Below are 25,550 nucleotides of genomic sequence, written 5' to 3'. Positions count from 1 at the left end.
CTACCTGCCTTCTACCTTCCTAGCTCACATGCAGGCCCACCACCTCTACCCAGCCACTGGCCCAGGATGCGGAAGGGCAGACTTTTTCCAGCTCTGTCACAGCTGCAATCCATTTCCTGAGTACACGGCAGAAACGGTTGCTTCTTTTGTTCCCTGCACTTCTTGTACAGTGGCTGGATGGGGAAGAAGTTGGGAGCAGAGAAGCTTTCCTCCCAGGATAAAGTTCCCCGCACTTTATAAGAACCCACAGTACAGCTGAGGGGGAAGTGGAGCAGGATGGCAACGAGAAGGCAGGTGCAGAGCATGCTGGTGTGTTCACTGGTGCAGGGTGCTGTTATGCGCTGGATGGAGCAGGGGGGTGGTGCTGTTGTTTGTACCCATTGAGCACCCAGGTAGAGGAGTGAATGGTGGTAGACACTGAGCAGCAGAGCAACTTGAGCCGCCCCTGCCCTATACTGGGTGCACTTCATCTTCCGTCTCTTTCTCCTCTGACAGATTGCTCAGATGAGGAGTACTCTGATAAGTATTGCCATCTGGTAAGTCTTTCAGCAATCCCTAACAAGCCAATTATTCGTTTACTTCCTTAACTGCTGCATCTGCTTGAACATCCAGGCAACCTTTTTTCTTATAGATACTGCCAGACTCTGAAGCAGCCAATGTTACACAGGGCACAAAACATAAAAGGAAACAGAAATTTAAAGTGAAGGAAATGTATCTCACCAAACTCCTATCTACAAAGGTAAGTCATATATTTGGCAAAAAGCGTGCGCACTCCTGGAGATATGAGAAGATTAGCAGCCCCCTCCTAACTAGGACTAGGCTGTCCCTTATGATGGCAGCTTTGCTGTTGTAAATAGCCATCTGGGGTGGTCATTTTGGGTCTGCCATGATAAATAGCAGTAGTGCCAAAGGCCTGCTGACATTGCCAGCTACCTCCAGCAACTAAGGTAAACCAGTGGCAATGGAGGAGTAGGTGGGTGAAATGGGGCAGGGAGGGGAGGAGTGGAGAATTTGGGGGAGTGGAAAGCAGAAGAGGAGAGGGAAGGTTGGATCTCAGTGACACTGGTGTGTGCCAGTTCCTAATCCCACTCCCTGTCCCCTTCCTTTTTTTTGGACTTGTGCCTGCAAAATAGTGGAGCAGATCCAGGGAGACCCATTGAGGGATCAGAAGCTTGCCCCAGGGTATGGGAGCTTGTTCCCCTACCTCAAGGAGATCTCCGGATTGCCCCTGCCCACAGAATATACTGTGTGGTCCCTTGGCATCCGTGGTGAAAGATTTAGTTAGGATTGGGCAGTCTTCATCTGTGCTAGTTGGGAACAGGAGTACAATAAAGTTTATTGGAACTTTATGACGATAGTAATTGAAGGAGTAACAGGTTACATTCTTTGCATGTAAAAAGAACCCTGTTGTAGCAGACCAAAGGTTTAGCATCCTATTTATGCAAATGCCAGAACTCTATGGGAAGCCCAGAAGCAGGACAAGAAGGCAGTGGCAGTCTCCTGCTGCTCTTTCCCTGCAACTGGCATTCAACCAGAAGTTCTAGAAAGCCATCATGATTGGTGACCACTGTCAAAAACCTTCCATGAATTGGTGTAAGATCCTTTTAAAGCCACCTAAGCTCATGGCCATCACCACATCTTGCGACAATGTTCATCAATTAATTACACCTTCTCTTAAAAAGTATGTTCTTTTGCCTGTCCTAAATCTATTGCCAATGAGTTTGATTTGATGGCTGTGAGTTCTAGCACTCACAGCACTGGGTTGCAGCCCGATGTCCAGTAGGTCTTGGGTTGGGCCCTCCCACCCACTCTTGCATCCAGTTGGCTCCAAATTGGAGTCCCCTGGTGCAATCGGAGGCCACACTAGGCCTCTAGAAGCAGCTGGAGAGTCACTTCCAGATTACTTGCAGAGTCATGAAAGTGACTTTTGGTTGTTTCCAGAGGCCTGCAGAGGCTTAGCATCGGAGAACAAGGTGGATAGCAGTGCCCTCCACCGCAGAACAGGTGGGTTGCAGCGGAGGGAAGTTTGAGAACCCCTGAGAAATCTTTTGGCTTTGTATGTGTTATAAGTCTTTATTTTTCTTGCTTCTCAGATTGCTGTTCACTCAGTGGTTGAAAAGCTTTTCAGGAGTATTTGGACTTTGCCCAACAATAAAGCCCCAGTTGCGATCAAATATTTTTTTGACTTTTTGGATGCTCAGGCTGAAAACAAAAAAATTACAGATCCTGATGTGGTCCATATATGGAAAACCAATAGGTGTGTGTATATATATATATATTTATTTATGCATCATTTTCACTGTAAGATTCAAAATGACATTCAGGAAATGGAGAGCGTTCAGCATTGAAAGCCACATAGAAGAGACAGCACACACTCAGGACACAACTAATCTCATGTTGGGGGTTGCTGTTTGCTGTTGTGGTTTTGCATGTTAGGTTGTAACGTTCTTGAATATGTCAGATGTTGCATTACTTTGTATTGAACTTTACCTTGCATTATTTTGATCACTACAGAGAAGACCCTGTCCTTTGGGTCCACCATCAGTACCTCCGATGGAGATGAGAGAAGTAATAGGATTGCACCTGAAAACTAAGTTCTATGCTACTTGCCTACCCTGTGGTACAGCTGTGCCAAAACTGCCACCACTGTATTCTGTAGGGCTGAAGAAACAGCCAGAGGTCTGCTTGGGGTAAGGGAACATCAGTTCCCTTACACCGTATAGCACCCCCACAACCCTATGGATCTACTCAGATCTGTGCCAGCAAAATTGCTGGTGCTGATTCAGTTAGCCTGTGTTGGGCTTTAAGGCACGAAAGGGGGAATAGGATCTGGCCGCTATCCCTGCCCCCCTTCCAGGCCCAATCCACCCTCCTTCCGCCCAGTTTCACTTCCTCCCTGCCTTCCCCCTGCCCAGAAACACCTTCCCACTGCTTGGCAGGACACTTACTGTCAGGAGCTCATGACTGGGCACAGAGGCCCAGTATTGAGTGGTGCAAGTGTCCCTGCCAGTGCTTCTCCCTCCCTGCCACCACAATTTGCCTTGTGGCATGTTTGCGACAACCATTGCCCGGGCAGCGCATGTGTGAGTGGTGCTGCCCGGGTGGTGGATCAGTCTGCCCAGTAGGTTCCTATGGACAAATCAGCCTCTGTATCAGGGAAGTAGTGGCTTTCATCCTTTGACCTGATCCAGATTGCCAAGTCCTGTGGCTGCCATTTGGACGGGAGCAATGTCAGTCTGGACAGGGGAGTCCAGACTGAGACTACAGTGGGGGAGGGATGGGCTTAAAAAGCTCTTCTCTCTCTGCCACAGACCCAATAGGCAACAGCCTGATGGTCTGGTGGCTAGTTTTAAAAGAAACATTAAGTTCTGGAGCACTGGTGATGGGCTTAATGTATCATTCCGTTTGGCTCAGGCAAGTGGATTGCAACACTCAAAAGCCACAGTTCAATATAGATTTATTTAAAATATTTATCTCCTACCTTAACACTCCCTTTTGGAGGTATTTGGGGCACTTTACTACATTTCCCCTCCTATATTTAAGCAATAAACCTGTGCCTATAGGGCTTATCATCTTAAAGAAAAAAATGGTGTGAAAGATTGAGAGAGGGTACATAAACTCAGAAATAACACTAAATATTGTTCACTTGCCTCGCAGGGCCATTGGTGTGTTCTGTCCTGCCTGTGTCCATCCCCCCCCCCCCCCGTCGTCGTCCCCAAATGGAGCAGGGGCTTAAGTTAGGCATTCTTAAATTCATTGAAATGAAGGGAAATTAGGTTTCTGTGAAGATTAAAATAGAAGTGATTCCCAGTCATCTAAAAAGCAGCCTTGAAAAATAACCTGCAGTCTAAGTAATGTAGAGGTTTTTGATTTTTGTCTGATTAGTCTTCCTCTTCGCTTCTGGGTGAATATATTGAAGAATCCCCAGTTCGTCTTTGATATGAAGAAGACTCTGCATATAGATGGCTGTTTGTCAGTAATTGCACAAGCATTTATGGATGCCTTTTCTCTGTCAGAGCAGCTACTAGGAAAGGTAATATCAGCTTCCCTGTTTTAGAATATTCTTTCCTTAGGCTCGATCTTCCACACTAATTGCTCCGCAGTATGTCTGCTGTTAAGTTGGCAGTTTTATTCTAGACCAGGGGTGCCCAAACCCCGGCCCTAGGGCCACTTGCGACCCTCAAGGACTCTCAGTGCAGCCCTCAGGGAGCCCCCAGTCTCCAATGAGCCTCTGGCCCTCTGGAGATTTGTTGGAGCCCACACTAGCCCAACGCAACTGCTTTCAGCATGAGGGTGACTGTTTGACTTCTCGCATGAGCTGTGGGATGAGGGCTCCCTCCACTGCTTGCTGTTTCATGTCTGTGATACAGTAGCGGCAGCAAAGGAAAGGCTGGCCTTGCTTTGTGCAAGGCCTTTTATAGGTCTTGAGTTATTGAGACCTTCATTCATTCATATAAGTTCATATTTAATATATTCATTTATGTATACTTATGTAACTTTATTCAAATTTTAAATGTAAATTCTTTTTTCCCCCTGTGTCAGAGAGATGATGTGGCCCTCCTGCCAAAAACGTTGGACACCCCTGTTCTAGACCAGTGGGTCTCACACATTTAGCACTGGGACCCACTTTTTAGATTGAGAATCTGTCAGGACTCATTGGAAGTGATGTCATGACAGGAAGTTACATCATCAAGCAGCAAATTTTTTAACAATCCTAGGCTGTAATCCTACCCACACTTACCCAGGAGTAAGTCCCATTGACTGTCATTGTTAAAAGAATATACATAGTAGCTTGTTAAAAGTACAGGTCTGTAACATTTCCCCAAATGCAGTCACATCCCATGGTAGCATCAAGTCTAATATATTAAAAATAAAATATTGAAATGAATGGGGACCCACCTGAAACTGGCTCGCAACCCACCTAGTGGGTCCCAACCCACAGTTTGAGACACAGTGTTCTAGACTATTCCTGACTCCTTTGAGTTTAAGTATCTAATTCAACAGAAAACATATGCTGTTATCCAGCTCTGTATGTTCAGAAGTCGATTTTGGTGTGCAAAAGACCCCTGTGTGAAATAGGGTCTGCATATAAGATGGAGTTTAAAAAGATAAACCTATATTTAGGACCTTACGTTCACCTAGCAGATTTTAGGAAGGATCAACTGCTTGGGAGAGTGGAAGACTGAATACAGTTTTTATTCAGCCCCTTTTGTTTGCTCACAAAGTCTATCCATCTAACTGAAAGGTGAGCATGTGGAGAACTATGTAACATACACAATCTGCTTTATTACTTACTTCCTGTTGTAAAAGTCCTGTACATTGAAGATGGGAGTAAACAGCACAATGTAAAGTCAGTGAAACACATACTAAGGAGTGCTAGCAAAATGGTACTCACACAAGCTATCTCGCTTGCCTCCTCCTTCCTAAGGCACTTTCCTGAAGCCCCCCCCCCCTCAAAAAAAAACTCTTGAGGATTGTGGCACCCTTGAAAATGGAGTGAGAAGTGGTCAAGGGTTGCAGTGGGAGTGAAAACTGGACTGTCGGAAGGTTTCCAAAGTTTTTCCCCCTCCTGCAAAGTTTCAGCAGTCCTCATTCTTAATTTTTAAGGAGGCTTAAGCAGCTGCCCTCGGGAGGAGGAAACATTAAGATAGCTTATATGAGTTCTGTTACAGTTGTGCTACTTAGAAAACAACCCCTTGATGCTTGGAACTGGGATCTGGATACTACTGATGCTCTGTCATGCAGGTTTAGGCCAGTTTAGAGCCCAGATTAAAATAATGGACAGTTTTGGAAGAGCTGGAGGTTTCTTTTAGGTTTCAGCAGCAGTGATACTTGTGTTGAAGAAGCAAATGTAAAGTTTAATATTTTCAAGATTGTAAAGTTACTTTTCACTTATAATCCTTTAAAGTCATCTGGAAAAAAAGCTGCTTGCTTCTATAGCAGTGCAAATGGCAGTGGTTGAAATGTCAAAGAAATGTCAAGCTGTGCACACAGCCTGCTGCTTGGTGTGTCTTGTAAGTGGCCTCCCACATGTTGACTGTAATATAACTATTGACCTAGTAGCATCTTGACTGACAAAGGACTCGTTGACCTTCAGCATGCACTAGATCTCTCGCAACACCTAGTCATGTTTCCCCTTTCCCTTCCCTTTGCACAGTCATTTTTTTGGTTGCAATACTGAAGGCCTGAAGAGCTTATGACACACTAGGGAGGATAAAGTTCACCAGCCATGTCCAGAAGGGCCTTGCCAGCCTTCCAACCCTGTTTTTTGCTATTTGAGACAGACAGCACAATCCAACAAGTTTCTCAAGCCCCTGTCAGGATTGGGATTTCATTCATTGCCTGGGTTCTATCATGTATTTACCGCACAATCCTATGCATGTTTACTCAAAAATAAGCCCCACTGAGTTCATCCCAGGTAAATAGGTATAGGATTGCAGCCTAAATCAGTTTGGTTATCATGCTATTGTTAGTCTCAGTCCTGCTCACTTTATTCTCTCTTTCATCCTCTTAAGAAGTCACTGGAAGCTTTCCCTTTACATTTTGAGTGATGGGCAGTTGCTTGATATGGTCAAACTCCGGAAACTGGTTTGTTCCAACTGTGGGTAATTAAAAACAGCAGAACAGGATCAAACTGGTTTTCAGTCTGGCTTGCTAACCTCAGTTGGAATAAATAAGCTCCGAAGTTTGGATGTAAAAAATGGTGGTTTGTTTAAAAACCAAAATTGCAAAGTTTCCAGTTTGTGTTTAAAGAATGAGAAGAGGAAGCTCAAATGCAAGGCTGGTCATGACACCTTTCATAATACTAAACAATGGTTTAGTGTTATGACTACACTGGGTCACTTCGTAGGCCTGAGGTATGCAGAATAGGTCAATGTGGTATAGTTTAGTTTTCATTTGGAAGTCTTTTGAGTGCCCACATGGGAGTTACAAGAAAATGAGATAGTTGGGTAAATCTGAAGAATGGTCTTCAGCACAACAAAGTTTAAGGATTGCTCCACTAGGTCAGAGCTTCAGCCTTTATGAATAAAATGTCATGGGAATGCCACAACATCATTATGTGGCAAAGATGCAAACAGGTGTATTAAAGTTTGTTTCTTTGTGTTTCTAAGGAAGCTCCAACAAATAAACTTCTTTATGTGAATGATATTCCACTTTATAAAGAAGAGGTTAAAGCATTTTATAAAGCAATAAAGGATTTGCCTTCATTGTCTGCTTCAGAACTGGAAGAGTTTTTAACACAGGAATCTAAGGTATTGTTGAATTGTCTGTGCTGTGCTTGAAATGTCCAGAAACCCCATGCTGCACAGATGGTCTGCCCATAAAGCATGTCTTGAAAGCAGCTACCTAGCTCTGGACTGGCCCTGCTGGCATCCTGACTGAGAAAACTCTCTGTAGCACCCAGAATGGGCAGAATGTGTAACACCTATCCACGTTTTCCCTCATATTTATCATTTATTTTTATGTTGTTGCTGTTACCAATGTACTCTCAAATACAAACCACTTCAGATTTTTTTTTCTTTTTTCCCCCCCAGAAACATGAAAATGAATTTAACAAGGCAGCGGCCTTGACTAAAATCTATCAATACATATCAAGATATTTTGATGAAGTAAGGCTCTTTGTTCTCTCCCTGGTTATCGTCTGTGAACCTGCTGTGGTAGATGATCATTGTATTTTAGAATACTTGTGGTCCTGAAACTTCCAACCCTGATTGGCTGGATTGGAGTGATGGCACATTTATGAACATGCCCACTGCTCAGGAAAAATGGGGTCAGAATGTTTGCTTTGTGTGATGTATGTTCTTTAGGATCAAGGCCCAGTTCTGTGGCTTGATTCACATGTAACAACAAACAATGGTTTGGAGTTATACAAATGAGTCTCAGTCTTGAACACTTCCTATTCCCTCTCCTCTTGCATGTTTCATGGCAAAGCATTGTTCAATTACATCTGAAGTAGCCAACCATGGTTTGTCCTTGCTGTCCAGATCAAATGGTATACTGTAATCAAGGCTCAGCCTTCCCTAAAATGCATCATGAGCTTCTTGCTACCTGCTGCCTGAGCTCAGCCACCCACCCACATTCCCAATGCTTTTGATTCTGCAGTACAGCCTTAGTGGAACCAAAATCTGGTTCTGTATAGTTTCCAGTACATCTCTCTGAATGTCTTCTGTGGGCGTACATGTAAGACTGACCGATTCCCTTCATTTTAAAGGGCTCCTCAAATCAAGCCCCATTCTCATACATAGCTTGTGTGCTGAACTAGCCCACTGAGCTGAACCAAGCCCCCTATCTGGTTGTTGTGTTGTGTTCCTGGTCTTGCTGCGAGGCTGCAGGTGTCCAGGGGTCTCATGAGTACCATCAGATACCACCTTGAGTACTACTGCTTGTACCCGTACCACTAATTGAGAAACACTGTGCTAGAGCATATTTTGCATGTTTGCCAGGTATAAATCGCTGCCATATTTTGACCGGAAGGGCATAGGGCCAGCTTGCACACATTGGGTGCATTGTTTCTCCATGATGGTTGAACCTGGGAGCCTGTTGCTCTTGTCACAGTTCCATAGCTTAGTGCTCCTGCTCTTATATAAGGTTGGGCTTACACTTACTCAAAACACTTGTGGGTTTTTAATTGAGATTGCTGTTGGCAGTGGAAGTGTTGCTCATCCTGTGATTGTGAAATAAAATGCTGATATAGCCTGGCATTAGAGGGAATAGTTTGCTCAGGCAGTGCTTACACTTCATGTTGTGAGACTGTGTTAAAATAAGTAAGCACACGTTTCTTTGTTTCCATAGATACTGAATAAATTGGAAAAAGAACGAGGACTAGAAGAAGCTCAGAGGCTGCTCCTGAATGCAAAAGCTTTAGTTGACGAAAAGAAAAAATGCAAATGGAATGCAACAGAAGATCCCCAACCATGATGGTGTGAATGTTTAAAACTGCGGTTGACACTAAAACAGAATTCAAAATATTGGGCCAAATCCATTTCTCTGGTAGCATGCAGCAGCTAGTGACTCCAGCTGGGAGTGTGCAGCTCCAGCTTGAACCAAAAGACTCGCTTAAAGCTGTTCAGTGAAACCTAGAGACAGGTTTTATTGCAGGTGTAGATGCACAGCCAGTATGCATTTGCATCAACCGAAGAATGTTGCCACATGCTGAGCTCCTATGCTGGATTGAAGTGATGAAGATTTGGGCTGTATTTTTTATAGAGTATTTACCATGTTTTCCTTGGCAAGTATTTTTTATATATATAGTGTGGTTTAAGAAGTCCAGAGCCACAAAACTTATATAAAATGACATGCTTGCATTTCAGCTACAGTGTGGTGCTGCTCTAGGTCAGAGTTTGCCTAAATAGCCTGCATGCTCTCCCTGAGTTGTGACAATTCCATGTGGGCCTTAAAAGGTCTTCTCAGTTTTTTTTAATATAAGCACAAATATATGCTCCTGCTGCACAAAGCCTGTGTGCAAAGGCCTTAAAGAGCACTAAGTCACTGGATGCCTGTAAGACAGACACAAAGAGGACACATGGCTGGGCATATTGAGACTTGCTTAGTGTTTGATGTGGGACTGAAGTGGAGTGGAGAACACTGATACATTCCTACATGCATATGCTCCATGGCTGGTTTCTGCGGGCAGAAGGCACTAGCTTGCACTTGGTTCAAGTTCTTCAGTTCCTTTAATTGCAGTCAGTAGACTGATAAATTGGTGGTATTCTTTTTGTGTGTTCTTTGCATTTTTTTCCTAGACATCTGTAATGGATGCAGACAAGCTCCCCATAAAAACTCATTTGAGACAAAGACAAGTTAGTGTTAAGACTGTATACCTGAGTCAGGATTCATTTCTCCCCAGAAAAATAAAAATAAGACATAAAATCTTCTGGGGTTCTTCCCCCCCCCCCAATTCTTTAGTAGGGGTTGTCAACTCAGATCCCTATGCAATCAGAAAAGATTTGGTGACATCTGAAACACTGGAATGAAATGCTGCACATTTGCATCTATGGAAGAAAAGGGTATCAGAATAGGGCTATTTCAGGTCTTCCCAAACTGTGGGATGCAACACACTGGTGGGTTATGAGCCCATGTAAGGTGGGTTGCAACCTGAGCCCTTGCACCTGCCCTTGCTCCCGCCTGGCTCCAATTTGAGCCATTCTGGAAGCCGAATTAGTCACAGGGAGGGTGGGGAGACCATTTCTTAGTTGGGCCAGGCTGGTAACCCACTCGACTAGCCTTTGCAAGCCTCAGAAGGCCACGTCCGGTTTCCAGATGCAAAGCGGAAGTGACTTTCAATCCAACTGAAGTACAAAGGGTACACCCAGACCTAAAACAAAATGCCCAATTTTCAATTATAATATTATTTGGGGGACCCTGAGGGAAGAGTAGAAACAGGCATGTCCCCCTAAAACCCATGAAGCAGTCACTCCTGCCTTGTTATTTGATATGAAAGCATGGTCCTAAAAGTCTGAAAAAATTCAAGTAGATTCACAAGCCAAAAAGCAGATAAAAATGATCTTAAGTAGGTTTTCTGCTATTCTTTTAGTTGAAATAGGGGCTTGCTGAAGCTTAATTTATGCAAATACAAGTTCGTGAACACTTACCACCAAACCTGTGTCATATTTGGGGGGTGCAGGTATGCTAGGGAGTTGTAGCCACAGGAAGTGCCAGCTTAGGGTCTTGGGAAGTTACCTTATATGGGAACAAACAGGTTTTCAACATGCTCAGTTTTTTCTACATTGAGTGGCAGCAGCTTTTCAGAAAGATAACTTAATCTGCTCTACCTGGAAGTACCAGGAATTGAACCTGAGCCCTTCTGCATGCAAAACAGGTGCTCTGCTGCTGTGCTATAGCCCTTCCCCATTTTCTGAGCAGTGCTCTCAGGGTTTTTTTCTCCTCTTTTGAACAGAAAAAGTGGTACTCCTCACATTGAATTGTACACAGATTTGCAAGAAAGGGCTGGTAATGTAGAAATTAAACCTGACTTGCTGAATTATTTCTCCAAGGAGTATCACTCATTGGGCTGGAGAGAGTCACACAGGTACCAATTCTGCAAGGTGAGCCAGCTATCAATACTATAGTATTTTTCTGTAGGGGAAATAATTGGTTTGTCAAGCACAGCATCAAAACATACTTCTCATTTTTCAGTAAGTACTAACCATTTTTTAGACTGGACAGGGCTGTCTGGTCACAAGGAGGAAGATGGCAGCTGCTTAAATTTACTTTTTCTTTACCTTGTCCAAATTTATTCCTTCCCTTAATTCATTCATGTTTCACACTCTGGCACTGGACGATTTACCCATGCCTAGGGTATGTTTAGGCATTTGAATTATATTTACCTAATATTTCCTTCAGAAGTGTTCACTAATTACTACAAGTAGTAATTTGCTTCTGTGAGAAATCATTGGTTGGGCCAATTCTTGATAGCCTATAGTCTTGCATAGAGACTGTGTAAACTTAGCATATGCAACTCACACCCATCACAGAACACACACACTCCTTACTGGAAGCTTTTTGAGACATTCTGTACTCAAGGAAAAGGCTTGAAACTTGCTTGGTATACCAATGTCCAAAATCAGAAAGATGAGATCAATAGTGCCTATGAAATCTGGTCCTTAGTGGTCAAGGACTTAAAGTGGTCACCTGAGAAGTCTTTTGGACATTCCAACCCTTGGCCTCAACCCAACAGTTACAAGCAATAAAACCTATTGGATTGTGATCATTAAAATCATAATCATTTTATATAAGTGCAGTACAGCAAGTATTCAGCTACATTTTTGGAACTGTTGGGCTAAGGCGGCAAAGGGCTCTTCCCAATCATACCACTTTAGCAACAAAACTTAACAGGTTCTCATGCAGTATTGTAAATTTTAAAAAGTATCCTTTGTAAAACCTTTGAATGATTTGATATTTACTGAGTGTTGTATCAGAACTAGAGAATGGAATGAAATGTTCATGACAATCTGAAGATGAAGCCATATTAGAGCATTGTTGCAATTGCATCAAGCAGTTGAACTTATTTTCAGATGTACAGAGGTCAATAGTTCCAGCTGCCTACTATCCGTATAAGAATAATTCCTATTTATATTTAAGCAACTGCATAAAAAGCGTAATTGTGGATAAAAATATATTGGTTGTTTACATGAGATGTTTTATTTCAAATACAAAGTATTTGCTATTTCGTTAATTTGTTGTTTTGATATTCTTGCACATGGGCCGGCTTTAAGATAAATCCAGCATGAGAACAGACACTATAATAGAACATTTTTGATTTAAATAGGTCATGTTATCTTAGGATTGACTTCTAAACCGAAACCAGTTTCCAGTATTGGATATTTGTTTTCTTTTTGTAAAGCACATTCATTCATTACATTCTCCTCACTTTCTCCACTCCAGAAATAAACGAAAGCAAAAGGATCACTTGAGTAAGAAAATGGACTTGTTCTAGATACAGACAATCTGATATTTTCATATAAGCTTGAGTTGTTCCTTAAAATAAGCTTATGCTTCTTGAATGACTGCCTTGCACCCTACTTTATAATGTTATTTCTGCCTGTTCTTTAGTAGTCTTTCTGGATAGCAACCCCTCTAAATGGTGCAGCTCCCATTGCCCCTCACTGAAGGCAGAGGCTGACTGTTGGTACCAGTCAGCACCACCTAAATTGTACTTCCTGTAGATTCTAAGGGCCCAATCCTATCCAAGTGCAATCACAATGCAGCCCTGAGGTAAGGGAATGTCATACGTCATATTCCCATACCTTGAGGAGGCCTCTGAGACTGCTTCCCCAACATAGGAAGCAGTGCATACCCCATTGGCACAGCAGCACTGGCACTGGAAAATTGGATAGGATTGGGTCCTAAGTCCCCTCTGGTCTCTGATCTAGAAAGTAGCTTTAGATTTTGTCACTACCTTGCCAGATCTTTGCCAACAGTACGTGGCAGTTCTTTGTCTCTCTTCAGCCTGGCTAGCATGACAAGACTCAACCTCTTTCTTCTCTCTTTTATGAAGACAATTCTGAAAGAGGGTAGGAGGGTATCAAATGAAGTCACTCAATGTATATTAACCTTTAGCCCCCTATTCAATTGTTGGGTTACAAATGAAGATTTCAGGTTTAGGCCACATAACAGTCATGATTCTGAACAGCCTTTTTCTACTGAGATTAGGTGGTACAGGACCTCTGGTGACTGATTTTGAATTTTTTTAATGAGATCTGCAACACTGAAATGTATAGGCTGGTTCTACCAACAAGCAGCCCATAATCTGGAAAGTGAAATAATAGCACTTCACCAAAACTCCAGAAGGGATTGTAGAAACTGAAATGGACTTATCAGCAATATTTCTGTCACAAACAGTGGCCTAACATGACTAAGCATTTTTGCACAAAATAATTTCCTGCTTGATGATGCCACTTCCAGCCATGATATGACTTCCAGGTTAATGACATCACTTCAAATAAGTCCCAACAGATTCTCATTCTAAAAAGCTTAAGAACCACTGCCCTTTAGGATCAACAATGCTGTAACCTCGGGGATATAAACCACCGCAGAACAAGAACTGACTGCAATTCTTGACAAATTAGTATAGCTTCACAAATGCACTCCAGTAGGTACAATGACACCCTGAATAAAGAAAATCCAATAATCTAATCCAATCCCCTAGCGCATTCTCTCACCAGTGCTGAAATTAAACAACACACACAAGGAAGCAGATTTTACAAAAATATATTGTCATAAATAGATTCGATCATTGTGAACAAAAAAGTTATTGGACAGCACACAAACATATCTCTGTATAAAAGTAAAAACAAATATTCATACATCATTTATAATAATTTTGAGATAGTTATTTTTCTCAATATTCCATAATATTGTGTTAAAGTGCCAATAATTGAGTACTTTATATAGATAGTAACCCCAAAATTGCCTTGGCAATCAATATCAATAGAGTTAAGGCGATTTGGTGTTGGATTGTTTAGTATTTTTAGTTGCGTGATAGCACACCGCCAATTTCAAAGTCACAGTACGGATAGAAGAAAGATAAAGATCATCATGTTCAAAATATGAGGGTAGGGATTCCCAAGAGATTTTTCTAAACAGTCAAGCTCTTTAAAACAGCTTGAGAGAGATCTTGTTAAAAAAACGTTGTAGTGCAACATGGTAGTCCCTTTACACTCCAAGTCAAATATTCTTTAAAAAAAATAAATGTTTTTCTTTTAAGTGTGTGTTAAAATTATTTTTAATTAAAAATAATACAAAATGATGCTCATTATGTTTAGACCTTTCATCTAGTCCAAGGCACAGCTAGGTGTATTTTTGGCAAAGAATGAAAAGTATCAAATGCTTAGAAGTTTAGTTGTCATTTGGAGTCCCCAGCTGATAGATCATACTCTTCAGCAAGTTTATTTCTATAATCAGGACTTAGTACCGACCAGGCCCTCTCACTGGAGCCACCAAGTTCTTGCAGCTGTTTTTTCTGTGTGGTTTCTAGTTCTTCCAGACGCTTGCGAAGTAGGGAAAGCTCTCTTTGATGCTGTTCTTCCTTGAAATTAAGAGGTAAAAGTCCTGGTTAAACAATATATACAAGATTGTAACCAGCAATTTTAAAATATCTATGTATGAATAGATGAAAAGGGCAATCTTTTCATGTGACTTTTACTTACACAATCTTATCTGAAGACATTATGCTTCAGGAGCAGGCTGTACACATTGGAACAGATGCACTATGGTGAGACAATCAACTTGATTAGCCCCATCAAGTTGGGGCTTAAGTAAATACCTTAAGTAAAATGGTATTATGAGCTGCACTTTAATTGGAGAGTTCCTGCAGCTAGAGAAAGAACAAGAAGCCCCTTACTCCTTAGCCCCAAAAGTTCAGATTAATATAAGCCCCGATGAGAAATCTCATTAAATTAACATGCAATACATGATCCAAACAGTGGAGCTAGTTCCAAAAATGTGATTCTGTTTCTTGAATAGTAGCTCTCTGTGCCATGGAGCAAACCACTTTGGAAAACAGAGGAACTTCTAAGAAGCAGTTTGTGACAATCCACACCTGACCAGACTACTTTGGGGATAGTTTTATTAAGCTTTCTGTATTCAAAACTTTCAGAAATAAATCTCACACCTCTGCATTCAGTTGCTGCTTACTGTATTGCTATTGCCCCCTAAACAAACCCTGAAGCATTTCTAGATGACATGGCACCTACCTGTAGGTGAGGAAAAGATACTTCTGGTCCAGGAACGAAGGTTGAAGTCAATAAGTTGCCCGGATTCAGTGCTGGGATGTTAGGAAACAGAATTAACCTGCGAAATTCATTGTGCCTACGCTGCAAATCCTTCAGTCTTTTCTGAAGGCGGATATGTTCATCAAAAGGAACATTCTGTCTGAAAAAAGCAGCAAAAGATACATCATGCAGACACCATGACATTTTTAAATGGGATACTGACTTCTTCAAGCATGCAAAAGCTACCACAGCTAAAACCTCAAATTAGGCAGTGAAGAATGTATTTAGGATGTACGAAGGATGTATTTTATATTGACAGTAATTATATCCCTGAAACAGAGTGCAATTTCTAAATGTTCTAAATGAATTAAACAATATCTAAATGTACCTATTTAAGACCTGGTTTTCTGTTTCCAATTCTTCTCTCTTGGCTTCCAAAAGTTCTATTTTCTCCAGCAGTTTCTTTTGCTTATTGTCATTAAGTGTCTTTCTCTGCATTAAAAAAAAGTAAGATGTACATTTGGAGAAATAAATATTGATTGATTATAGATTCACTCACCCCAGTTATTTTAGAAGCAATATTTCATTTTCTTTGTTGTTTGCTTTAATTGGGGACTAACATTCACATTTTCAGTTTAAACAGTTAGGGGGTGGGGGGAAGCACTGAAAATAAGCTGATACAACTGACTCCCTTACTGTAGGATATATAATGATAACAATGCAAAAGTTTTGCCTGTTTCACTGGCGAAAATGAAGGCTTTGAATGAGGGGCTGTTGCATCCCTTCAGGGTCAACAAAAGAAGAATATGTATTTTTGTCAAGGCAAGAGAGGAACAAGACAAAATAATGACCTCTACTAGGATGGGAGATAGCTGCAGAAAACCACCTAATGTCCTCCTCTCCCATTCAAATTTCAAGTTTCTTCTGAAGATCAGGAGAAAAGCTATCCTGCAGGACTGTAGAAATAAGGTTGGTTGTGAAAACGCACATTACATCTACAGTTTTCTGCAAGACAGATGTAATCATATACAACATCTGCAGTTTGTGTTGATATGCAACAGTTAATTCTTGGCCCTTTGAATTATTCCAATTAGACTTTAGCATCACTTTTGAGCCTGTATTATTTCTTGATCCTGACATGGCTTCTCAGTCATTTAAAACTTAAAGTTAGGTGTTAGATGCTAATAATTGACTTTGTTTTACAAATTAGGACATGCTGCCTGCTACAGGGTACACTGCATAAGTCCAGTAGTTCATGATGAAATGCGTCCGTCAGACGTCAGCCATCCTTACACCTTTTTCTGAGCAACTGCTGCTCGATGCAATTTCTCTTTCATCTGGTTATATTTCTCTTCCGCCTCTGTGATGCGCTGAATAAGTTTATGTTTTTCCTCCAGCCACTCTATGCGTTTGTCTTCCACGATCCTAGAAAATCAAAACATGGTTACCTTGCAGATTAGGTCCACACAACAGGTATACTGCACGAGTGCTGCTCTAGTCTTAGCTCCGTCCAATTTGCCACACTAGGGGCAGATGAGTTTCTTTAATCTCTGTATTGGATCGTCCCAAACATGAAATGCAAAAGAATTGACTGCCCACAGAAAGGGTTCCGTGTTGCAAATGTGCATGAGTCATTGCGCTAGGATTCCCCTGTGCCAAGCAAGAGGCACAGAGCAGTGATTTTTCACAGTATGGGCTCCTTTGCTGATGTGGTTAGTTCTCAACTTTTACACACTCTAAAAATTTACTTTTTAAAGTGCAAGAATGAAATGTGCCCAGAAAATCCACAAACAAAAGTTGAGGAAATGCTGTGCTAGATATATTGCAAATAGGGTTTAAAAGCCTTGTTTCTTTGACATCCACACAAATATAGAAAGAAAAGTCTAGGGGTCCAAAGCATATGTTAACACAACAGGTGTGAAGGTGAGGGGGGGGGGACTTGCTGTGCCAGGAGATTCTATTAGAACAGCATTACAATAACGGTTAAACGTGTGTTGGTTTCACAGCAAATAGTACCAGGGTTGGGATCAGAATCCTTAAATTGAATCCTTAAATTGAGTCCTTATCATCCTGGCATATTGGCAAATGTAGGATATTTATCAATTTTTGCCAAGCAGTGGAGTACAGGCATTAAGATCTAGGAGCAAGGATCTGATGCATTAAAAAAATAAATAGCATTCTAAGACACAAAAAAGATATTTAACTGAAACAGTAGGCTTGACCCACATCTAACGTTCCTTGTACACAGTAGCCATTTGTGTGTATGGCACTGTATACAATACCTCTAACACTAGGAATTTTTGTAATTTTTTTTCCTTACTCAATAAGGATTAAGTGATCTCAATCTCCAGTAATAACTTCTGGAAGATATTTAAGTGCTCACTATAAATACTTAATCAGGCTATTATCCTGAAATGACTGGCAACAGACCAAACCCCACATTTATATACAACTTTCAAGGCAGGATAAGACATCACTGAAATCTATGTTGTTGGATACATTCTGGAGCAGCCAGACCTCAGGGCCTGAAGGCGAGAATTAGCAAGAAAAGCCACTCGAACTCTTTGATCTCTGCAGGCTACCTCAGCTGCTCCCTCTCTTGTGTGCCATAATATTGGTTTGGGAGAGAACTGGAAGCATCAGCTGTTTCTCCTCTGCTCCAGCTGCCCTTTTCCTGCATGGCTGCTATAGCAGCACTGTGAAAAGACTGAGGCTCAGCCAGAACAATGCCTGATGGCGAGAACCAGCAAGAAGAGGGGCTCGTTCAGCGTATTCTACTCTAGCCTGCTTGAACTGCAAAGACTGGACACCTGTTGGACGTACACCTTGTCCACTTCCAAACATTCATATAGTTGTGCTATCGCCCCCCCCCCCAATCTTTTATTTTTAGGTTAGAATAGTTTTAACCATGAACTGCTTTAATTTGCTGTTTGGAAACTGCTTTAGGAAATGCTTTTAGGAGCTGAAGAGAAGACTACAAATATAGCAGATAATATGCTAAAAATGTGAGGCAATATGAAAGTGCAGGTTGTAGTGTTTTCACACGTGTAAGCTTTTCATACACATGTAAGTCATCGTGAAATGTTGCTTCTACAAACAATGTGCCTGCCTGTGTGAATTTGTCCCACAAAAATGTCATACATCTCACATTAGGATATTTACCACAGTATAGGCTTCATTTATACTTCATGGAATGAGGTAAATTCATTTCCTAACTGTGTTATTAGTTAAAGTCTCAGGTTACAACCCCACAAGACAGAACTAAATACTTCTATAACAACTTACTACCTCTCCTTAAGGCAACGTATTTTCTTGCCATATATTATCTCTTGCTAACCAAAATTTAACAATATTTGAAAGCTGTCACCTGCTGGTGAGGTGGGCCCCTCAGGCAGCAGGTGGGGGGAAGCAGTATTTATTTATTTATTTATTTATTTATTTATTTATTTATTTATTTATTTATTTATTCACATTTTTATACCGCCCTTCCTCCAAAGAGCTCAGAGCAGTTTACACAGCTGCTCCTCCCCTCCTTCTTGTCCTCACAACAACCCTGTGAGGTAGGTGAGACTGAGAGAAAGTGACTGGCCCAAGGTCACCCAGGAAGCAGTAGGCTGGTTGCAGGGGCTACCTATGCATACCACCTGGCTGCTAGCAGGCATTCTCAGCTAACTGTAGCCCCTTGGCCAGGTTCCTTTTTTCCACCCATTATAGCCACTCATTGGCTCTCTCAGCAACAAGCCAAACAATAAGCAGCCACAAATGCTTGATGGAGGAAGCCCAGTCAAGCATGACCTTCGCAACAGAGAATGCTACAGGTTTCTACTATAGGCAGCTAAACCCAAGATCAACATTCAGGCTAACCGACTCTCCATATAGTTTTATTTTCCTGGGGCAACACAACAGCAGCAAGTACAACAGAAATCCTACTTCTCTGAATCTAATTGAGCCCTCTCTGCTTGACTTCTTGCATTCCGACATTCCTGTTTTAATCTCTCCAGCACTTCCTTGAGTTTATTATTGGAATCCATCAAGTCATTCTCTGAACGTGAAAGTGAAGCCACCTGGAGCTGCAAATCATGGATATGCTGCAAGAGAAAATATTTTGTAGGAATGAGGACTCCAATGTTGTGCGTCAAACCACTAGAGAGCAAATCAGACTTGTCCCAACACATACAATTGTGCAAGAGCTTATAGAAGTGCTACGTTTTTCTGCCAAAGGCTCTCAAACAGTTCAAGTGACACAGCATGAGCAGACCGTTTCTTTTGAGCAGCTGCAAATTATGAGAAACAAAACAAACATGGTGAAGAGTAGCTGTGTGGTCAAACCTCAGAGTCAATGGAAGTAAATTGAAGCCTGCAACAATTAATTGCCTGATCATGTACTGTTTAACTTGCTTGTAAAAAGAAAAAAAGTTGATTTTGACCTCATGGCACTAATGGTGTAGAGACCATTTCTCTCCCTACTGCTGTATTTCTTCATTCAATGCAAACACTGAATTCACTGGCACAAGGTATGGCAACAGTCATTCTAAACAGAGATCATGCAGAGTCATGAAAAATAAGACAGTCAGCAGCTATTAGCCATGATTGTTAAATTACTGTGCTTAAGGACAGCCTACGTCTGAATACCAGATGCTGCAAACAACAGGAGACAACTCTAATCCATCATGACCTGCTTGTGAATTTCCCAGAAACATTTGGCAGGCCAGTGCTGGAAGCAGCACGGCTTATCTCAAGAATGGGGGTTGGAAAAGGGCAGATGATGCTCAAAACTGGTAAGCCCCAGATGTGAAACCCATCAGAAAAATAAAATCCCCAATATCTGGAGATTTCTGAATCAGCTGCTGTTGAATTTAAACAGAGTGGTTTAATGATTCAGTACAGTAAGATGAAAGCTCTAATTACCTGAGATGCTCACCTGCTTTAGATTCAGATTTTCATTTTTTTCTTTTTCTAATTCCTCAGAAGTAATAGCTTGCTGCTGAAGCCTTATCCTACAAATGAATGCAGTGTCAGATTTTTAAAAGGCTCATAAATAAATAATAAATCTATGTTACAGTATTTAAAAAAACTAATGCCACAAAGTGGAATGCGGCAATAGAGAAGGGAAAAAACACAGTGGAAGGAAGCACAGGCCAGTATTAAATCCTCCACTGCAGATTTAAAAGGTAGTCTGATTCAGCAGAAGATTCTGCACAGAATATACCAGGGAACAGTGGAATGTTTTAGTTGAGGGTAGAATGTTACTGACACCTGTTGGGGGGGGGGCAGAAGACCTTTTGGCTTGTAGTCACATAACTCTTTAGTGGATCCAGTAGCTAAGGAAGTAGCAGCATTAAAAGGCAGTATATTAAAAGAAATACAGAAAATTTTGTGGAGATATAAGTAGCGTAAAAAGGGACACAATACTGAAGGGCTCTACTGTTGTATTTGTTTTCCTTATGTTCACTGTTTCTTCTCTTCTGCCCTGCTCTGCTGTTCATTTTATTTTCTCCTTTGTGCATCAAATACAAATAAGTGTGAGGTTGAACATAATAAAAGGATCATAAAAAGATCCAGAGCCTTTAACAGAGGAACTTCTACAGAAAGTTGAGACAGCCATTGTTGAAGGGAGGGTTAGGGGGAAGATTGGGAAATGAGCAGCCAAATCCTAACCTGCCCTGGAATAGTCTACACTGCATCCAGAGCAGGGTTGGGGCTGGCTGCAGCACAACTCGGGACAAGGGGAAATAATTCCCCTTATCCTAACATAGCAGCGGGCTGAATGGGGCTACTTGGATCTGCATCACCTAAAGGTGGTGCAGCAGCCTGGCATTAGGCCAGGCCGCTCAAGAGGGGGGTTAGGATCTTGCCTAAGTGCCAATCCTGGCACCACCCCCTCTCTTGGGCCTGGCCCACCCCCTCTCCAGGAACATGCACAGCTTCCTAAGAGTTCTCCTGGATTACCAGATGGTAGCAGTGAACATGGAGACCTTGCCCAAATTTGCATAGTGTGCCAAATGTGGCCTTGTCCAGCCTGACCACAGCAGTCCACATCTTGGTAACAGTTCTTTCAGATTACTGTAATATGCTCTATGTGGGGGTGGCTCTAAAGACTATCTGGAAACTGCAATTAGTAAGGAATAGGCAGCTCCCATGGTTATACTGGTTTCCAGTTTGTTTCTGGATCCAGTTGAAGGTGCCAATGTTAACCTTTGATGCCCAGCATGTAATTAATCTATGGAACTCCATAGCACAGGTTGTTGTGATAGTATTTAGCCTAGACGTCTTTAAAATGAGACTGGACAGATTTAGGGAGGAAAAGGTCAATCACAGGTTACAAGCCACACATACAACCTCCAGGTTATAGCCTCTCTCTCAATGCCAGACACAAGGAAGTGGCAACAGGATATGGGTATCTTGTTGTCTTGAATGCTCCCTGAGGCATCTGGTGGGGCACTGCGAGGTACAGAAAGTCAGACTAGATAGGCTCTTGACATGGTCCAGCACGGCTCTTCTTATGTCCTTGAGGGACTGCCTTCTTCCATGTATTCTAGTCTGTCCCCTTACAGTTTCTGAGAAGGCCCTTTTGTATATACTTTTGTATATACATATATACATGTATATATACTTTTGTATATACTGCCCTGTTGGAGGCTTCCTAACTCCAAATCCCGACACTTAGGCCCAAACCAAACACGCTGGTTCATTTTCATTTTCTGTGCCACAGGCAATACCACCTTCTGCAAACGCACTAAAGGTTCGTATTCCTAAATATAATTAAGGGTCCAAACCTAAGCTTCCCTAGTGCCAGGAAAGGCAGCAGTGCCAGAAGGGAAAAGAAGTTCCCTTACCCCATGTCAAGCCCTGACAGCCCCGATGGGTCTACTCAAATCTGCATCCTTGGGCACAGAACCAAGGAGACCCATGTCAGTCTCTGCAGCTTAGGAGGGAGTATAGGATGCACTAGCAGCCTCTGCCGCTGTCCTTGCACCCTTCTGGGTCCAATCCTCCCCATGTTCCAACCCCACCCTGCCTTCCCCCTGTCCCAAAATGTCTCACCAGTGCCTGGCAGGGATACCACTCCACACTCCTCCTGGGCTTCCGGGCAGCGCAGACTCCCAGCGCCGACTGGCACTGGCCTCTTCACTCACGCTGCAGACTTACTGGCAGTGTTGAAGTGCCTTACAGTACTTCTGAAATGAATGTTGCCCGGGCAGTGTGGGAGCGAGCGGTGCTGATCATCAAGTTGTAAAATTGCTTCACATTACCTAAGATTCTGTATTTCCCTTTTGCTGGACTCTTCTGCCAACTGCATAGTGGATAACTTCTCTTCATACCGATCCTTTTCTGACTGCCTCTGAGCATCTTGCTCCATTTTGTTTTTTTCTAGTTCAGCTATTTTGGTCTCAAGTTCCAACCTGAAACATTATTCAATGCATTATGCAAGTTGTAAAAAACCAGTAGATTTGCATTTGTTAAGCTTAATCACATTATCAATCACCAACCCCTGCCTTCCTCAAAGTACTAGTTCCACAGCAAAGCATATACATACTACTCCTATATTGAGAGAGCATAAATCCAACTCAACTGGCATAGCCCTAGCTTCTGTGATCTGAGCAAGATCCTTGCCGCAGGTGGTTTAGCCAGGATCAACTAACACAGGCGCATCCTTGGATAGAGTACATCATTTCAGGGTTTGGGGACAACAAATGAGATACTTAAAGCACTTTGTAGACTAAACTGTTGTAGAGGGGATAAGCAGCTGGGACCGAATACACAAAGACTGCATTCATAGGGAGGAAGGTTGTGATGTAGTTTTTACCTCTTTTCGAGAGCTAGAAAAGAAAATGAAACACACTTACTTTTCCTCCTGCAATGCAGCTAATTTTTGGAAACCTTCTTCTTTTGCAGCTTGTACTTTGCGTACTAACTCACGATCCTTTTCTACTGAAAGTACTTTGTGTCGCTCAAGCGTTGTCTTAAGAATTTCATTATCTGAGCGTAACCCTGTTTTCATACATTTAAACAGTTACTAACCAGCATTCTCAATAATATACATTATTTAAAGCCCTAATCTTTATTAGACAAGAGCTGATAAACCACAGTATATTGTTCACTCTTCTGCTCTGTCCTTCAGTGTACCCTTGGGGGAGTCTTACAAACATCAGTCAGACTTCAATGAAACTACCTAGAATAAGGTCAAGGAAAAGTTAAGCAGTTTCAAATTACGCTGGTTGCTGTGGAAAAGTGAAGAATTTTGCTGAATTTTCTCCTGTGGAAATCAATGAAATGTAGAAGTGTTTAATTTTGGTTGGATTGCACCAATACAGTGGGCCCTTAGTATCCACAGGGAACCATTCCAGGACTCCTGCAGATACTGAGTTCCGTGGCTAATTGAATCAAGGGGGGGGGAAGAGTGCAGTGCCACAACAAATTACCTGGGGGGGTGCACCCAGCCCTCTAGAGAATGTGCATAGCTCCCAGCCACTTCAGAAGGCCTGAGAAGCCACTTGCAGTAGTGTCCAGAAAGTAGTGTCTGAGGCCCTCCAGCTATGGGTTTGGTATCTGCAGATATTAAAATCTGGGGCTACCAAGCCCACAGATAAGGAGGGCCTCTCTAGGTACTCAGAGTTAAAAAATAGACAATTTATACTGGGATTGGTGGGAGAATACAAACACAAGTGCTTATGAATAGCTGTTCACAATATTACAATTTGCACTTATGGGACGGCATTCACAAATCAATCCTGTGATGAAAACTGGTAGTTTGGGAATGATTACTTAAATATGTTATTTTATAAAATTTCAAAAATGTGACTTGAGCCCTAGAGAAAAATTGCACTAGAAATTTAAAATAATTATAAAGATAGAGAGTTGCGGAGGAAAAGCACCCATAGAATCCTGAAATTAGAGCCAGTCATATCCATGAATACCTGGTTGATGTGTTACATGTGTAATATGACCATGGACCTGGAAATGGTGGGGGCTACTTAGACAGAAATGTGTTCATCCTTTGATTTTGGACCATGAAAAGGAAAATATTCCTAGGTAAACTCTGACCACAACTAATTTGCCTGTAGCATTTGATAATGGTACTATAGTGTTCACTGGATTGTACACATTGTACTAGATTTATAGTTGAAGACAACAAATCAATGAAATAAGAAAGCATTACCATCCATTTCACTTTGAATCTTGTTTCTTTCTCTTTCTATTTCACTCTTAGCTCTTGCTGCTTCCAGCTTGATGTTTGTTATTTCTAACTTGTGTGAATGTTTAAGTTCTTCAACCTACAGAAAAGAAACGATTATCAAGTTTTCTGTTTATATTATATTAGTTTTTAGAAAGGAATACTAGATTCATAGTGAAGGTTCTTTCTAGAGGACAATGGCACAGTGAAATGGATACTCTCTCCCATCCTCTTCGAGAAGCAAGACTTACAGAGGTTTGATCCTCTTTCCCTTGGAAGAAAGAAGTACAGCAACAATGTAATCACATCACCATCGAGCTTCCAAAGACCGCATCACAATGCTACGCAGCTGATGAAAGGGTCTGTGTACTGGTACAGGCGTCTTAGAGGAAATATACTTTATGGGGATATATACTATTTAGATGTGCATGTCTGCGAAATGCCCTCAGCGCACACCAATAAATCAAGTTGTGCTGAACTCTTTTGCTAGGATGGACACTATAAAGTAGGGTAATCACAAGTTTGATAACACGGAAGAGCATTCTTAAAAAGCTAACACTTCAGAAGCAGCGTTCCCTGTAAAGGGTCCAAGCTGGTGTGCAGATTTCTCCCACAGATGCATGGTGTCACAACACTGTCTCCGGATGTTCAGCAATGATGTCATCACTGGACTTCTGTCCTACTGAGTTCCGTGCTGTGTGTGGAGCTTGGCAGAGAACTGAGCAGCCATTTGGCTGCACAGCTTAGAGATAACAATGCTCAGAAGTCTAGTTATAGTTTTCAATTAAACACTTTTGAACAGATGAATTCAATTTGGCAACTCATTCTTTTCACTACGTTTACACCTTTTGCAGAATGATCTGTTATATCAATGTCTCTCCTCAACCTAGCATGGCATCTTTTCCAATGGCTGATGCTGGTGTTTCTTATTTTTTGTTTTTTTTAAAGACTGTGAGCCCCTTGGGGGCAGGGAATCATTTGATTATACTATGTAATCAGCTTTGTGAACTACTATTATTGAGAAGTTGTATAAAAATATTATTATTAAGTCTTCATGCTAGAAAAGCAGTGGTCTTGACTATGCTATTAAAACACTGGCTCAGTATTATGGCAGTTGCTGTCATCATCCCTTATGTCATTCAGCTCCCACTTTCAATTATCTT

At 41.8% G+C, this 25,550-nt stretch overlaps 2 protein-coding genes across 3 annotated transcripts in view; one reads left to right on the top strand and one right to left on the bottom strand.

Moving 5' to 3' along the window:
* PLXNC1 (plexin C1) overlaps positions 1 to 12,130 on the top strand; it is a 67,745-nt gene extending 55,615 nt beyond the window's left edge. The window contains exons 25-31 of the mRNA XM_066634305.1: positions 496 to 536; positions 632 to 739; positions 2,094 to 2,257; positions 3,886 to 4,033; positions 7,113 to 7,253; positions 7,536 to 7,610; positions 8,794 to 12,130. Coding sequence (XP_066490402.1) covers positions 496 to 536; positions 632 to 739; positions 2,094 to 2,257; positions 3,886 to 4,033; positions 7,113 to 7,253; positions 7,536 to 7,610; positions 8,794 to 8,919 — 803 coding nt within the window. The 3' untranslated portion in view covers positions 8,920 to 12,130. The remainder of the gene's footprint in view (positions 1 to 495; positions 537 to 631; positions 740 to 2,093; positions 2,258 to 3,885; positions 4,034 to 7,112; positions 7,254 to 7,535; positions 7,611 to 8,793) is intronic.
* Positions 12,131 to 13,724: 1,594 nt separating this feature from the next.
* The window catches only part of CEP83 (centrosomal protein 83), a 34,048-nt gene continuing 22,222 nt past the window's right edge, over positions 13,725 to 25,550 (bottom strand). For both annotated transcript variants that reach the window (XM_066633405.1, XM_066633406.1), the window contains 9 exons: positions 24,373 to 24,487; positions 23,060 to 23,204; positions 22,466 to 22,615; positions 20,134 to 20,209; positions 19,143 to 19,300; positions 16,508 to 16,637; positions 15,601 to 15,704; positions 15,195 to 15,372; positions 13,725 to 14,527 (listed from right to left, as the gene is read on the bottom strand). In XM_066633405.1, the coding sequence (XP_066489502.1) occupies positions 14,345 to 14,527; positions 15,195 to 15,372; positions 15,601 to 15,704; positions 16,508 to 16,637; positions 19,143 to 19,300; positions 20,134 to 20,209; positions 22,466 to 22,615; positions 23,060 to 23,204; positions 24,373 to 24,487 (1,239 nt within the window). In that variant the 3' untranslated portion in view covers positions 13,725 to 14,344. The remainder of the gene's footprint in view (positions 14,528 to 15,194; positions 15,373 to 15,600; positions 15,705 to 16,507; positions 16,638 to 19,142; positions 19,301 to 20,133; positions 20,210 to 22,465; positions 22,616 to 23,059; positions 23,205 to 24,372; positions 24,488 to 25,550) is intronic.

The sequence above is a fragment of the Tiliqua scincoides genome, chromosome 7 (genome assembly GCF_035046505.1).
Source record: "Tiliqua scincoides isolate rTilSci1 chromosome 7, rTilSci1.hap2, whole genome shotgun sequence".
Taxonomy (NCBI): Eukaryota; Metazoa; Chordata; class Lepidosauria; order Squamata; family Scincidae; genus Tiliqua; species Tiliqua scincoides.
Note: the sequence above shows the minus strand (reverse complement) of the source record. Positions and strands in the feature narration are given on the sequence as shown.